At 40.1% G+C, this 17,171-nt stretch overlaps 1 protein-coding gene across 4 annotated transcripts in view; it reads right to left on the bottom strand.

The window, feature by feature from the left end:
* The window catches only part of LOC143885366 (serine carboxypeptidase-like 18), a 33,672-nt gene that overhangs the window by 7,844 nt on the left and 8,657 nt on the right, over positions 1-17,171 (bottom strand). For 3 of the 4 annotated variants that reach the window (XM_077389508.1, XM_077389506.1, XM_077389509.1), the window contains 5 exons: positions 10,521-10,597; positions 9,818-9,940; positions 9,636-9,738; positions 8,985-9,022; positions 3,434-3,535 (listed from right to left, as the gene is read on the bottom strand). In XM_077389508.1, the coding sequence (XP_077245623.1) occupies positions 3,434-3,535; positions 8,985-9,022; positions 9,636-9,738; positions 9,818-9,940; positions 10,521-10,597 (443 nt within the window). The remainder of the gene's footprint in view (positions 1-3,433; positions 3,536-8,984; positions 9,023-9,635; positions 9,739-9,817; positions 9,941-10,520; positions 10,598-17,171) is intronic. The other variant, XM_077389507.1, reaches the window with a different exon arrangement.

The following is a 17,171-nucleotide window of genomic DNA, read 5'->3' as shown; positions in this document are numbered from 1 at the left end:
GGGGAAGCAAAAAGGGGTTTCCTCCTCTTGGTTATCAAGGAGTATTCTTCTTCTTCCATTGTTCTTCTCCACTGGATTTTGTCTATTGTAGCACAAGCATTGTGTTGGAGGTTTTTCCAACTACTTCTCAAATGAGGGTTTTTCATGTACTGGAGATTATTTTATGGCTACATAGAAGGTTGGGGAGAAGGGTTTTATCGGTGAATTTTACCGGTGGAGGTAACATTGTACTATTTTGGTTATAAATAGTGGATTGAATGTTGCCTTGTCCGTGGAGTAGCCCATTGTGGTGAACCACGTATATTCTTGCCTTTTTGTGGTTGCTTGTGATTTGCTCCCTTTGGTGGTTGTGGTTTGTTGGCATATATTTTCTCCATCTTGTTGTGCAAGATCTTGGGTATTTCAGTGCGTTCGCAGGTAGTGAAGTGGCGGATGTTATTGGCGTCCGGGTCTCGGCCGCCAACAATTGGTATCAGAGCTTCAAGGTTTTTTTGCACACAAGGTGTTTGTGAAATTGCTTGAGGGAAGCAAGGTTTGAGAAAATGACTAGCCAAGCATTTAAGGTGGAGCTATATGATGAGAAGACGGAAGGATTCGATTGTTGATAATGGGAACCGAAGAGAAAGTGGCGGACATGCTCACTAAGGCGGTTCAAGGAGAGAAGTTGGATTGGAGTGTAACTTCTCTTGGCTTCAAGAAGGAATGCTCGACATTTCGGTTATTATGCATCAAGGTGGAGATTGTTGAGTTGGTGATACAAAATCATCAGTTATATTTCGTTCTTGGAGTGGGTCCCACTTAGGCCTTTTAAGTGGGATGTGTTTCTCTCTTTATATAGAGTTTGTATGTGAAAGAGAGCGTTCGAAGAAGGAGAAATGTAGAGAGGAGAGGAGGCTAGAGCAAGGGAAGAGGGGTTTTCTCTTGGGGACTCTAGGAGGGCTTTCATGGTGAAGCAAAAGCAAGGTTCATCTACTCAAGGTTGAGGAGAATTTTAGGGCAAAAGAGGGGTGTTCTCTTGGGCTCTTGGAAGGCCTTTTTGTGGTGAAGCAAAAAGGAGTTTTCCTCCTCTTGGTTATCAAGGAGTATTCTTCTTCTTCCATTGTTCTTCTCCATTGGATTTTGTCTATTGTAGCACAAGCATTGTGTTGGAGGTTTTTCCAACTACTTCTTGAATGAGGGTTTTTCCATGTACTAGGTGTTGAGACTTGAAGATTATTTTGCAGCTACATAGAAGGTTGGGGAGAAGGGTTTTATCGGTGGATTTTACCGGTGGAGGTAACATTGTACTATTTTGGTTATAAATAGTGGATTGAATGTTGCCTTGTCCGTGGATTAACCCATCGTGGTGAACCGCGTATATTCTCGTCTTCTTGTGGTTGCTTGTGATTTGTTCCCTTTGGTGGTTGTGGTTTGTTGGCATATATTTTCTCCATCTTGCTGTGCAAGATCTTGGGTATTTTCGTGTGTTCACAGGTGGTAAAGTGGCGGATGTTATTGGCGTCCGTGTCTCGGCTGCCAACAGAACTAGTAAAAACATTCACTATATTTTCTCTTTGTAGGAGGTTAAAAACACTAGCTAAAAATCCTAACTTTGTAAAAACAATTAATCATGTAGAACAATAATAAAGGATCTAGGACACTCTGACAGAAATTATGATTCTTAATTAATGGGATTCTGACACAGACATGGAAAATAGATTTTGCTGATCTGAATGAGTAGGACCCAATCGAGTTAGGAATGAAACGGATCGTAACACAGAGATGAACTGCTACTTGCATATGATGATTGGGCCACTAAGGGCATGTTTGGCTACATGAATTTTTTTCCTGGAATATTATCTTACCCAATGGTGAGGGATGGTGGGAGAGAGAGAAATTTGAGAGGGCACGAATGTTTACAGGGCAAGAAAAACCTGAAAATCAAGAAAACAAAAAACTTACCAAAAATAGAAGCCTTTGTGTGGAAGAGGGAGAATCAGTTGATCACATATTATTGCATTGCAAAATTGCCAGATATGTGTGGAGCAAAATCTTAGGTAGATTTAGCATATCATGGGTATTCCCATCGAATTTATCAGAGTTAGTGGAGTGTTGGTCTTTGATTCCATGGGGAAGAAATGACAGAATTTTATGGCATGTGATTCTATTAACCACAGTATGGGTATTGTGGAAGGAGAGAGATTACAGAGTGTTTAGAGGACAAGTGAAACCTGCTCACTTCCTATACATTAAGATTCTAGCTCAACTATTGCTTGGACCCGAGTTTTGACTAGCTTCCGCTTTGTCTCAGCGCACAATCTATGGCATGGATGGTCTGTGGTGTGCAATATAGGGAGTTGAGGCCGGTGATCTCACAAGATTGGGAAACTCCCTCTAGCGGATATCTTAAGCTAAATTTTGATGGTTAACGCTTGGGGAATCCTTGTCCGGCTGGGGTAGGTGGTCTTCTAAGAAATGATAAAGGAGATACATTATGGGCGTTCTCCGGACCTATTGGGATCTCTGACTCCAACGAGGCAGATCTTAGAGTGGTGCATCAAGGATTAAGGTTGATGAGGATCATAACATTCGTGATAAGGTTATAGTGGAAGTTGAATCCTTAAACACGATAAGATGGTTTAATGGAAGCACGTCACATACTTGGATATTTACAAAATGGATTGACGAGATCTCGGGTTAGGTGGAGGGATCATTGAATTCATTTCATCATGTGAGAAGATCGGCCAATAGCGAGGCCCGTAGGGTAGCTAAGGAAAGTGCATCTAGGGCTGAGTTGGAAGTTTTTAATTTCCTTCCCCCTTAACGTGTTGTTTGGTTATGCTGCTTTATTTTTACTTGTGGTTTGTATTGTCTTGATCATCTTGATCGATGGTTCCCGGTCATTCTTTCATCATTAATTCAACTCATTGCCATTCTAAAAAAAAAAAAAAGACCAAAAATATGGTTGATTTTTCCTTTTTTTTCGCCTCTTCTCACCCTCTACTAATCCGTATCTTCTCAAGTCTCTCCTTCTCCCACCCTCCCTTCCCCTCTCTCACCACTCGAGAAGCTAATTTATCATCGAAAAAAAAATTATGGCTGCCAAACATGGCCTGAGTTTACCAACAAAAAGGTGTTAACAATTAATGTCCATCGGAAGAACTGCCCCTTTTGAGGATGTACCTAATAGTCTTCCCTATTGCGCCGCCTGTTCAACAAAACCATAACTATTTTTTCATGATAAAAATGCTCTAATTTTTTGATAAAAAGAGCAAAAATGTGCCTACCTTTGATATACTTGGCGACATTGGGGTGAAGGCTCGAGACAATCCTAAAACACGTGTGTTTTTGTATCATTTTCTAATTTTTATGGCCTACGAAATCTGTGTTTTCTTAAAACAAATAACATATGGAGTTTCACATTATGAAGAGGTTGAGAGGAGTTGAACACCACCTCATAGAGTTCATCTGATATGAGCCCCATCCCGTGCGCGAATGGTACGACCGCATTTTCATCTTTTTTTTCATCCACTCTTGGGTTTCCAACAATATAGCCCTGAAATCATTTCCAGCCACAGAAGTTAGAGTTGAGTGATGCTAAGGACAGTTTTTATACGGCCAAATAAGCTGAAAAGTACCGTCTGAAGTAAAAATAAGCTGGAAACTACTGAAAAAAACAACCCCAAAACCCTGCAGTTAATATTAAAGCTCGAATACCTCTGTCAAACTACCAATTACTCCAAAACCTTAACCTATTAGAGTTGGTGTTATTTAATCATTTATACTTCAATACCCCACCCCACCTTTCTCGAGTGTGCTCCCTCGTTTTTGGGTTGGTCGTACATGTGGCACATGTGGCCCCTCTTTTGTGTTTACCATACACATAGATTTTTAATATCAAGGACTTGTTGGGTTTTGAATTCATGAGCTACCATGAGGCAGTAGCTCTGATACCATATGAAACTACCAATTACTCCAAAAGCTTAAGCTGTTAGAGTTGGTGTTATTTAACACGGGAGCTAATATATTGGCCCCTTTTAATTATGAAGACACCCGAATTAAAGCATTCACGCCGACTAAAGAAAGCAGCCAGTTACATCTAGTTAGTCTTTATGGAAATGACCAAAATACCCATGCGAGCATCTACTCTCTCTCTCTCTCTCTCTCTCTCTCTCTCTCTCTCTCTCTCTCTCTCTCTCTCTCTCTCCACTTGTAGCTTAAAAGTGCAGTCCCTAACACTGAATTATCACTGACCAACAACCTGTAAGCAATTGGTTACTGAAATTCTTAGGTTTTACTTTTAGAACCCCCTTGGAACTGAATTTTGAGTCAAATCATGGATAAATGTGATGGAATCAAGACTTGAGTTTGAGCACCATTCAAAACAGTAACATCAACAGGCAATTACACATTCAAGCACCACAAAATTTCGAAACCAAAACAACCTTCATGCTTCTATACTACCACAGTTTTGGAACTCAGAACCACCTTAGAAATGGTTCAAACACAACCATTTCTCATGTACTTTGGGAGCTAGATGGCAGAGCTTTACTGTCACACATAGAGTAATTCAAGAACACAGTAAAGAGGGCTAGAAGATAAGCTCTTCTAAGCACTTCAAGAGTAAAAGAACTCCAAAATAACGGCACGCAAACAGTAATTGCACTAATTCTGCACTTTTCCTTAATGCCTTTGTAACATAATCATGTTGCCAGTTGTCTTGAAAGCCTAGATGGGACTGAAAACACCCACATGAAACCTCACCCACAACTTAATTAAAAAAAATTATAGACCCAACTTTATATGAACCCAACCCAAACAAGCAAAAACTCCAAACACAGAACCTAATTAACAGTCCACCATCCACAAGCTTAAAACTGCAGCATCTTTCAAAAGAAAGCCATAAATGAAAAAATAATAATAACTTGGAAATAACAGAAACATGAGAACATCAACACAATCGAAATTCAAGAACAGAAAACCAAAAAACCAAGAAAATAAGACCTAGAGAGAGAGAGAGAGAGAGAGAGAGAGAGAGACTGAGCTTGTAAGCTGGATTTTGGCGAGACCATACGGCTGTTGGATTTGGGTGAGACGCTGCGTGCTTGGGTGAGAGACGTGTGGGAGAGAGAGGAAGGAGGGTTAAGGGTTTGGAGAGAAATTGATATGATAGACCGTCATGGGTATTTTGGAAATTTCCCAAGGTACTTTCATGGTAGATCGGGTGAGTCGGGTTCGAGTTAACCTAGGGCCAAACAAACAAACAAAAAACATAATCCTAAGAAATCATGATAAAATTAGAGGATGGTCGGTTTGGTCGGGTGGGTTGCCCAAAGGCCTGAACCCTAACCCAACCTGGAATTAAATCGGGTTAGCTTTTTCCAACCCGAACTCAGCTCAACCCGGATGAAATCCCAACCAAATCTGAGCCAAATTCGGATTGAGCCCAACCCAAGTTGAGCCCGTAGTCCCCATAATTAAAAAGGGTGAATATATCAGCTCCCTTTAATCATTGCTACCTCAACACTCTCCAAAGGGTAGAAAGGAAGGTGAGAGAGGGGGTGAAAATATCATTCTCCTATATATAATGTGGCATTGGTAATGATATATGCACACCTTTACAATAATGCTACTCGTTTTCCTAATACTTCTTGTTGATAATTTTTTGGGAATTTTAATAGCTTTTAACAAGTAATGGAAAGATTGGTAAGTGTAGGGATGTCAATAGCTCTACCTAACCTGATGGATCCCCATAAAGCTTAGGTATGGCGGTCTTTTCAGGCCAGTGGATGTTCCTTACATCCGATTCAATGAACTAATTACTAAATGCACCAAATTCAGATCCATATCGAAGATTAGATAGGACATTAGGATTCAATAAAGATCTTATTAATAACCTTTGTGTATAGAAGCTGGGAATCAATTGACCATATTGTCATTCATTGAAAAGTGGGAAGATCGGTGTGGAGCACGGGTGCAAGTTTTGCCCTGTCAGCTCTGACCCGCCCTGAGCCCGAACAGGGTCTGGGTTGGATTTTCCAACCCTAAGGGCAGGTCAGGGAGGCCCTGACTCAGGGTCGGGTCGGGTTAAGGGTTAATACATCGGGTCAGCCCGACCCGACCCTAAGTTTTCTATTATAGAATTTAACCATCTGTGCATATTTCTTTTGCTAATGTTTTCTATTATCTTGGATTGACATTTCTTTAGATTATTATTATTATTTGTCTATGTTGCCCGTCATGTTGTTGAATTCATATTGTCTTATTTTGTTCCCTTTCTCGGTTTATTGATCATTTTGTTCTATGTGATATGTGCTTGCTTTATTTTTGGCACTCCTAACTAGTATTTGCACTAGAGTCAATCAGGGCCAGCCCGGCGTGGCCCGACCCAATCAGGGCGAATCAGGGTGGGCCAGGGCCGCGTTGAGTCCTGTAGGGCGGGCAATGGGTTGAGGTTTTCTGGCCCTGACTCAGGGTCAGGGCGGGTCAGAGTCGAGATAATGGGATTCGGGGTTGGGCTAGGGTTTTGAAAAACCCGACCCAACCCGACCGTGTTGCAGCCCTAGTGTGGAGTGGTATATTATCTTGTTTTGGTATATCATGGGTCTTTCCATCCTCGCTATCTGAACTTTAGAAGGGATGGGAGTAGACCTGACAAACGGGTAACCCGAGCGGGTACGGGTACAACCTGTGCAGGTACGGGTACCGGCGGGTACGGGTAAGAAATACCGGCGCGGGTACGGGTAGCCTTTCATGAACCCGGAACCTACCCGGGCGGGTACGGGTATACCCGCGGGTAACCCGGCAAATCTAAAGAAGAAATTATATATATATTTACCAAAAGAAATTATATGATGAATGGGTGTATGAACACATAAAGGTGGTACGATGGATGTACAAGCCTTGATATTTAATCCAACAGCAGCTTCTTAACAAGTCAGCTGCTGTTGGATCAAATATCAAGGATGGGATGATGAGTACATGTTTATACACCCATTCATCATACAATTTTTCATTTACTTTAACAAGTGTTTGTTTTGGTACAACCAAAGATACCACTCACATAGTCTTATTGCTTTGACTTGTTTTGTTGGCCCACCCACATAGTCTATTTTTTACTGTTTAGTGTTTAGGCCTTAAGAATAAAAAGTTGAAAACCGAATCGCGGGTAACCCGCGGGCACCAACGCCCGACCCAGACCCACCAGCGGGTCACGGGTACAGGTATTTTTCTTCGCGAGTAATGAAATTGGTACCCGTACCCCTGCGGGCCGGGTGTACCCGCGGGTACGGGTCCCATTTTGCCAGGTCTAGATGGGAGGTTGCTCCATGGAGAAGAAGAGGAAAGGTGCTTTGGAAAGTTTGTCTTCTAGCAGTATTACGGGTCATATGGAAAGAAAGGAATGCTAGGGTGTTTGAGGGTGTGGCAAAATCTTCTTATTTCTTGTTTATCTAAGTTACTGCTTTGGTTATCTCTTGAGTGAAGACCCTTCCTTCCCCTATTCTGATTTAGATCTGCTTTTGATTTCTGGGAGGGATGGAAGGAGGTGTGCAGTAGTTTAGATTGGAGGAGACCAATTGTACAAGTTTGGGAGGCTTCGCCGTACGGTTTGTTCAAACTTAATTATGATGGTTCTAGCATGGGGAATCCTAGGCCGACTGGAATTGGGGGAATCTTGAGAGGTTCTAATAGGGAGGTCATTTGGGCTTTCTCTGGTCCGTTGGGATAACTGATGCTAATGAAGCAAAAGTCAGGGCTGCCTATCAAGCCATAAAAATGTTTAAGTAGAGAGTCCATGGACAAGACGATTGTCGAAGGTGACTCTTTGAATGTCATTCGATGGTTGAATGCTCGATTGTACCTCCCTAACGCTTTGCTCACTTCTTTGATGAGATCCAAGACAAAATTGGCAATTCTTCAATTATTTTCAAGCATATTGGGAGATCGGCTAATAATGTGGTGGATAGTCTTGCTTGACAAGGAGTGGGGAGGGCGAGATTGGAGATGTTTGATTTCGTCTTCTCCTTTTTCATTAATGAAATCTCTACCATTCAAAAAAAAAAGAAGGACCACTCATTTTTGTTATGAATATTGTTGGAAGTTTATAAGGGAAGTTCTTTCGAACTATTTAAAAGGGAAATGTTATAAGCACTACCATATTTTGATGATCACACTCCTCACTTTTGTTAAAAAGTACAGTATGACCAGCACCATAGGATGATCCAAACCGTCTATTAGATGGGCCATAGCCTAAATAGGTTGTGCCCCCAAAATCATTTCCATAGGTTCATACTAACCCTCCGATCTATAGAGGGTTAGGATCAACCCCCTACAATTCAATCCCTCTATAGATAGAAGGGTTAGTATGAACCTATGGAAATGATTTTGGGGGCACAACCTATTTAGGCTATGGCCCATCTAATAGACGGTTTGGATCATCCTATGGTGCTGGTCATACTGTACTTTTTAACAAAAGTGAGGAGTGTGATCATCAAAATATGGTAGTGCTGATAACATTTCCCATTTAAAAATAAAGGGTACAAATATACGGACAAGAGGATTTTCAAAGTAGTTCCAAATAATGTGACAATGTATGCGAAGATATTACTCGTCAATAAACCTTAGTTACCTCTCATGTATAATTTTCTTCTAGTTGAAACTGTTTATTTCTGAAGTTCCACTAAAACCAGAAGTTACTCACTGAGAAAAATCTTACTAAGAAATTGAAAGAAAAATGCTAGTTATTGAGAAGTCTATTGTTGAAAAGATTTCCACAGTATCTCCATAACTTCACTTGCCAAAAAATATTTTTCTAGAAAAATTTAAAAATCAGTTGGAGTTACACTAAGAAATTCGAGGGAAGACTAAAAATGCTCAACCAGAAAATTTTATAAAATATAATCCATTACTATAATCTAAAGCCTCGAGGTTTGCAATGTTGGACTGAAAAGCAAGAACATGAAATGATGACACGTGAATGGTATAGCAGTTCAAGAATGGCATACCTTGAGGTTGAAAGGTGGGATTGTCCCTTTTTCAATATCTGCAATACCCAAAAAATAAAATTTGAATAAAAAGGATTAAGAGAAATAAAGAGAAACTGCCACAGCCACTCGATGAACTATTAGAATATATCAAATCAGATCTAGAAAGATCTGACCATTGGGTTTTTAAGGTGGTGGATTAGGAAACAGAGTAGTTATTTTGTTATATTTTGAGTTTCAAATTTGAGAATTAATATGATGTATGGGCGTATAAACACATAAAGGTGGTTACCACCATTGATAGTTGATCCAACAGCTGAGCTGCTGTTGGATCAAATATCAAGGGTGGGATGATGAGTACGTGTTTATACGCCCATTCATCATATAATTTCTCATTCAAATATAGGTAGTTTCTATAGTTTTGTAGAGGTAAATTTCACATGTATTTCATGTATTTCATGTAAAATCCTCTATAAATAGAATGCAAAGGCACCCAACACATAAATTTTCTTTACAATTTTAAACTCTTTCAAAGAGCATCTTTGCATGAGTCAAAGTAGGATTCTAGCGAGTGCCCAAGGTTCATCCTAACTGTCCCTTCGATATAGTGCAAAATGCAACATGACCATAATCACTACAAAAAGGATTTGGTTGTAAGTAATTGTAGGTTACCGTTTGAAATTAGTTGGGCAACAATTGGAACAATCTTGCCAGCATATGAATCACCACCAATATAAAGAGAATTTGAGATGAACTGTGGGTGATCAAGCAGCCACTGTGTCATAAAATGGAAAAACATCATTATCAAGAGCCTTATACATGCATATTCTTTCAATAAATAATAATTGTTTGACCTTCAATAAAAACTCATGAATTTCTTCACTTGATCTTATGTCTCCAGTCTGAGAGTCTTTTGAGCCTCTAGAATATGAAAATCCAGCCCCAATCGGCTGATCTAGAAAGATAATGCTCAAAACCTGAAAAATCACAATGGTTCAAAGTTAAGGCACATAATATTCAATGGGTTGCAGAAATGGTGCAAGTCGGGTCGGGCTCAACCTGAATCCATCGGGTTCAACCCGAAAAAGGTCAGGTCGAGGTTGCGTTCGGTTGGGTTTTCCTAACCCGGGTTGAGTTCGGGTTGATGGCTTGGGTAACCCAGCATTTTTTATCATTTTTTTTAGTTTTTAGTAAGCTTAAAAACTCGGGTTGGGTTAGGTTGGAACTCGGGTCAGATTGGGTTTTGGTTGAAAAGAAAGGTTCCTTGGGTTGGGTCAGGTTGACCCTCATCGTTTTGGAACTCTGGTCAGGTTCAGGTTCGGGTTGAGTAAATGATTCCTCAGGTTGGGTCGGGTTGAGGCCAACCGGAACCCAACCTGAGGAATCATTTACTCAACCCGAACCCGAACCTGACCAGAGTTCCAAAACGATGAGGGTCAACCTGACCCAACCCAAGGAACCTTTCTTTTCAACCAAAACCCAATCTGACCCGAGTTCCAACCTAACCCAACCCGACCCAACCCGACCCGAGTTGCACCCCTATGCAGAATGTCATACCTTAGTCCATGAATGTGGTTTCAACATCAAAGTTGGTAGACTCCCATTATACTCTACATTTTTAAAAGATAAAGGACCTACAAAATCAAGTTCAGATCATATTATTCCATTGCAATCACATAAAGATCACACAAGTGTTTTTACATGATTCAGCATAAAAAACCCCCAAGGTTATTTAAAACCTAATAAAGTTATAACTTTCAGCTGGTTATTTAATGCCTTTATTAGGGAAAACTTGGGAGCCCCCAACATTACTTAAAACCTTGTACATATAATATTTCATTTAATTTTTGAATTCCTTATAATGAAAATTATGCTATAGCTATTAAAGATCCATAAATATAAATATTTTTTTGGCTATTCAATAGCTTAAAAGATGTAAATTTCTCATTCTATTTGTATACTTTTTCATGAGAAAACTGGTGTTTTGTTAGATAATTTAAAACCTTATAAATATAACATTATTTAATGTGAAAATACAGGGTGTTATGCTATGCTTAGGGGACATTGGACAATTGGGACAGTGATCACGGTGAATGTTCCTATGGATTGCCTTCCTCGAGAGAATTGTAGAGATTTTGAATTCGATGAATTGAGAAGACAAATTCTGCATTTAACAAAATGTCTTTTGAGTGTTTTGAGTCTCAAAGTCGCGATGAGTTCAATCTCAACTCTAGTAATGGTTTTGAAAGAAAAAGTGAAGCTAAACTCGATTTCAAATATTAATAATTGAACTCTTTGGAAAATAATTGGCTATCAAGGGACAAAATATGGAAGAACAAGCTTACAATTAAATTATTGTAATTTTCAAAACATGATGTACAAGGTAGACCATAAGTTGTAGATAATTAATTGGAGTGTTTATATGGTGCCCGAAGTAGAGATCACTGGTTCAATACTTCACAACGCTTTCTCTCCTTATCATATACAGCGAGTTTTTAGCAAGTTAACTAGGCTTTCTGAGTCGAATCAACTTGAATGATTTTGAGTTGACTCGACGAGTTTTATTAATGGGGTCATTCTCGACCTTAGTTCGATGAGGCAACATCTTAGGCTTCGCAAAGATAAGTTAATTTTCATGGGCATGGCCCTATCATAATTTCCTTTCATGGAGTGTATTCAGGAAAGAACTATATAAGGCACTCCAGTCAGCTTTTTAAGCTCTGTTTCTTTCGACTTAAAATGGGTGTAAAAATGGGTTGTAAATTTGTTTCAAGCCTATTTTATGTGGAAAGAAACACTAAAATACATTTCACTGGCCAGCCAAAGTGCAAGCTCGGGAGTTGACGAGCACAATCGAAAGCACCATTTTCTTCTATCCACGATGGGGGACCAAATTCTAGGTTCTATTACATTAAATTTAGGGAAGTGATATATCCCCCCTTTTGATCACCAGGAACACCCCCTGTCATTGTTTGTGTCAATCAGGGGCATTGAATTTGATACAATCCTAGATCAACAGGGGGCTTTGGATCAAGGGCTGACATCAGAAGTGGATAGTTTGAATACAAGGGAAGAACAAGTCAGAGAAGGCAGGGTGAAACGAAGACCAAATTGGCTGAAGGATTACATTGGTGTTTAGTCAATAATACAAGATTAGATAATTAGGCTTTGTTAGTTATCTTTTAATTCCAGTTTTATCTTCTGTAATCACAAAGAGAGAATATTTGGAATATGCCAAATTCGTCAGTGTAACCAACTGAAAATGACATTCCGTTAAATAGGAATGATCAGGATCAGAAAAGGACAGATATGCAATATTCCTTTTCTCCTTCTTCTTCTTCTCTCTTCTCTCTCTGAAATTCCCCTGTAATTCCTCATTTCTTCAGCTCTGTTTCTGAATTTTTCTAATTTCTGAGTGTGATCTTGTGATTTATCACTTAAACCACAGATCTAAGAGGTTCTTACCTTATCATTGGTGCTTTCATTGAGTCTCGACGTGTTCCAATGGCGGATAATACCAGAGCGCAATCAAAGATTGATGAGCAGTTGAAACAACACCAACAACAGCTTAATGAGTTACGTCTCACACAATCCCAGCAGCATGAGGAACTCGTCAATATGATTAAGCAGTTACAAGTTCGTCCCCCCTCAACAAGTTTTCCACCAATCCATGGCGAAGATCTGTCCTCAGGTAGTGCTACTGAAGGACTCATTCCAACTCATCAGAATTACAACAAATTCATTCGAATGGATGTTCCGAAATTTGTTGGCTCAGATCCGACGGGCTGGATATTTAGAGTAGAACAGTTTTTCAACTACTACAGCACTCCAGATGATCAACGTTTGCTGATCAGCTCTTTCCATTTGGCCGGACCTGCACTTTCATGGTTTCAGTGGGCAAAAGCAAACAATCTGATCAATTCATGGAAAGGGTTCTTGGACGCCATCCAACTGCGATTTGGCCGAACTCTATACTCAGATCCAAAAGGAGAATTATTAAAGTTACAACAATCTTCCTCCGTTGCTGATTATCAGTCCCGATTTGAGGAGCTCTCAAATCAGGTCAGTGGTCTGTCTGAATAGTTCTTAATTAGCTGTTTTATTTACGGTCTTAAATCAGATCTCAAAAGGGAACTCCTAGTTTTGCAACCTTCTTCCCTATTGCAAGCAATGTCATTGGCACGGATCTATGAACAGAAGTATGACGATCTTACGAAATCATGGAAGACAACTTGGCAAAAACCCACGGGAGGCCCTGGTTTATTACCTACTCCCCCTGTTTTTCAGGGCACAGCTATTCAGGCAAACCCAGTTAAACAATTGCCTATTAGAACAAGGCCATTGACGAAAGAAGAGATGCGATCTAAACGAGAAAAGGGAATTTGTTACTATTGTGATGCCAAATACGTCCCTGGGCATGATTGTCGCAAGCGACTGTATCATCTAACTGCTTTAGATGATGACAGTGACCTTGTTGAGGACGATCCTACCTCCAATGTTTCTACTGACAAGCGGCCTTGAATGAAGAAAATTCTGCAGAAATTAGTTTCTATGCCATCGTTGGCCAGCAAAATCCAAGCACCATTCAAGTTACTGGCAGCAATGCTAACCAGTCCATTCATGTGTTAATCGATAGTGGATCTACCCATAATTTTGTGAAAGACAAGGTTGCAAAATCTTTCAAATGGCCTATTCTTCCCACTACTCCTTTCAAAGTGCTTATTGGGAATGGAGCATCACTACTCTGTAACAGGAAATGCGTTCAGGTTCCACTCACTTTACAGAATCATGAATTTACATTTGATTTTTTCATCTTACCCATCAAGGGAGCGGATGCTGTATTGGGTGTTCAATGGCTCACACAGTTAGGACCAATCCTAACCGATTACACAACCTCTACCATGGAATTTACTTGGAATAGCAGTCCTATTAAGTTGGTTGGTGAAACTGAGTTGAATCCCTGCCCCCTGAAGGCAACTCACTTCAAAGGTTTGTCAAGAACTGATTCAATCGCATCTTGCTTTCAACTCATATGTGTTGAAAACACACATACCGAGCCTGCTATACCTACACCTACAACTCCAGTACTACCATCAGGATTGCCACTTGAAGTTGTTCAAGTTTTACACCAATTCATCAATGTCTTTCAATTATCAACTGAATTACCACCTCCTCGACCAATTGACCATCAAATCCATCTCTTACCAGGTTCATGTCCTGTCAATGTGAAACCTTATAGGTACCCACATTTCCAGAAAACTGAAATCGAGCGGTTGGTGCAAGAAATGTTATACAATGGTATCATTATTCCCAGCCATAGTCCTTATTCATCCCCTGTTTTATTAGTACAGAAGAAGGATAATACTTGGCGCTTTTGTGTGGATTATCGCGCTTTGAATGCTATCACAATCCGCGACAGATTTCCAATCCCTACCATTGACGAACTAATGGATGAACTACAGGGCGCAATGGTGTTTTCAAAGTTAGATTTACGGTCGGGATATCATCAGATCAGAATGAAGAAAGAAGATTGTCACAAAACGGCGTTTCGGACACATGAAGGGCACTATGAGTTCCTTGTCATGCCCTTTGATTTGACGAATGCTCCCTCCACTTTTCAGAGTACCATGAACATTATTTTTAAACCCTTTTTGCGCCAATTTGTCATTGTTTTTTTTAATGATATTTTGGTTTATAGCCAGTCGATGACGGCTCATATTTCTCATTTGCACTCGGTTTTGCACTGCCTACATTCAAACAGATTGTATGCTAAGCTCACTAAGTGCCATTTCTGCCAAACCAAGATCGACTACTTAGGTCATTTGGTATCCGGTGATGGAGTTCAACCAGATCCTGCAAAAATCCAGGCAATGCAAGCATGGCCTCCACCAACAACTTTAAAACATTTGCGAGGTTTTTTGGGACTAACAGGGTACTATCGCAGATTTGTGCGTCATTATGCAACAGTGGCATCTCCCCTCACCAACCTTTTGAAAAAGGATGCATTCCAATGGAACTCTGAGGCTCAAGAGTTCCGTAAACGATTCTATGGCCCTTTTCAGATTGAATCCAAAGTGGGCAAGGTTGCTTACAAATTACAGCTGCCTGTAGGTAGCAAAATACATCCTGTTTTCCACATTTCATTGCTTAAAACATATTATGGTCCAATTCCACCAGTCGTTTGTACCTTGCCTGACCATAGCATTAACTATCAGCCCCTAATTTCACCATTAGCCATTATCAGTGAGAGAACTATCATTCACAATAACAAACCAATTCAGCAAGTGTTGGTCCAATGGACAGGATTGTTACCAGAAGACACCTCCTGGGAAAACTTATCTGATTTACAGTTGAACTACCCTACTTTCAACCTTGAGGACAAGGTTAATTTTCAAGGGCCGAGCAATGATACAATCCTAGATCAACAGGGGGCTTTGGATCAAGGGCTGACATCAGAAGTGGATAGTTTGAATACAAGGGAAGAACAAGTCAAAGAAGGCAAGGTGAAACGAAGACCAAATTGGCTGAAGGATTACATTGGTGTTTAGTCAATAATACAAGATTAAATAATTAGGCTTTGTTAGTTATCTTTTAATTTCAGTTTTATCTTCTGTAATCACAGAGAGAGAATATTTGGAATATGCCAAATTCGTCAGTGTAACCAACTGAAAATGACATTTCGTTAAATAGGAATGATCAGGATCAGAAAAGGACAGATATGCAATATTCCTTTTCTCCTTCTTCTTCTTCTTCTTCTTCTTCTTCTTCTTCTTCTTCTTCTCTCCTCTCTCTGAAATTCCCCTGTAATTCCTCATTTCTTCAGCTCTGTTTCTGAATTTTTCTAATTTCTGAGTGTGATCTTGTGATTTATCACTTAAACCACAGATCTAAGAGGTTCTTACCTTATCAGAATTCTTCTGACATAAGTACAACAACCCTTCTTTAGTCATTGATACACTGACCGGGGGTGTTCTTGGTGATCAAAAGGGGCGGATATATCATTTCCCTAAATTTAATACAATACAATATAATTCAGTGTTTTAAAACTCCTTGACTAGACAAGGAACTCGCCCGAGTTGACTCCTTTTTTACCACCACATCCGGATTCCACATTTTGCCCTAAAGAGTCAATAAACTCCTTTGAGTCTCCCGAGTTATGTCCACGTCAACCGTGTCAACCGCATTCTTGTCCCCATCCGCGCCGAGTCGATAATGATTTTTCTTGGCCGCGTTCCGCATCAAATCCGCATTGTTAAACACTGATAGAAGTATGTGAAGAGACTATGGAAACCATGACACACTTCCTCAAATTCCATTCTTTTCCTTTTATAATAGAAAATTGAGGAGTGCTAAACTTACGGGTTTCGTAACTAGTATCCAATGGGGGTGCCCTTTGCTCTGATTTTTGCAAGGGCAACCTTGAGTTTAGCATCTCTCTAGAAAATATAGCTAGATATTGTGTCGATTTATTTTAGATTTATTACTTTTGTTTTCTTTTTCCTTTCCTTGTGTTGGGAAAACGATATCAAGACCTTAGGAGCTAAACCAAGCAACGTTTGGCCTAATTTCTAGGTAACTCTTTCCACAATTCGCCTCTTACGCGGCGGCCCACTCTGTGGCAACTTCACTCTGGCGGCTTTCACTCTAGCTTTTGTTTTACTAGGTAGCCCTTTTCAGGTAGTCCTCTCCATAGGGCGCCCCTTCCATGACTCAAACACGGGACGTGGTGGCTGCTCTGATACCAAATGTTAGGAACTTAATGTTGTGTTGCCTTGAATTTCTAAATGGCAAACACGTTTCTTCATTGATGGGTTTCTTATTAAAGAAATCCTTATGTAATAGGACTCTTGCCTATTATGATAAACATCACAAAACAACAACCGATTGGGACTCTTGGGTTTTTGAATTGGGATGCCAAGACTTGCGTCAAAAAAGGTAAAAATGTTACTGTTGTGGGGTGCTCTTCACGGTTTTGGTGAAAAATCAAGAAAGGCCATATAGGGAACATCTTCAAGAATTGATTGAAGGGCTTGGGTTCTTGGATCTCTCTTTGGCGAGGAAGAAGAAGAAGAAGTAAGGCTATTCTAGGGAGCACTGGTGCTTGGATCCTAGAGGGCATAGACATTATTTCTTTTATAATCCGGTGAGTGCTTCTTGTAACCCACTTATTTTCACATAGTGAAATCTTTTGAAGTCTTCTCCCGTGGA

Source organism: Tasmannia lanceolata, unplaced genomic scaffold (genome assembly GCF_043159265.1).
Source record: "Tasmannia lanceolata isolate RefF3 unplaced genomic scaffold, GAP_Taslan_0.1 ptg000008l, whole genome shotgun sequence".
Taxonomy (NCBI): domain Eukaryota; kingdom Viridiplantae; phylum Streptophyta; class Magnoliopsida; order Canellales; family Winteraceae; genus Tasmannia; species Tasmannia lanceolata.
Note: the sequence above shows the minus strand (reverse complement) of the source record. Positions and strands in the feature narration are given on the sequence as shown.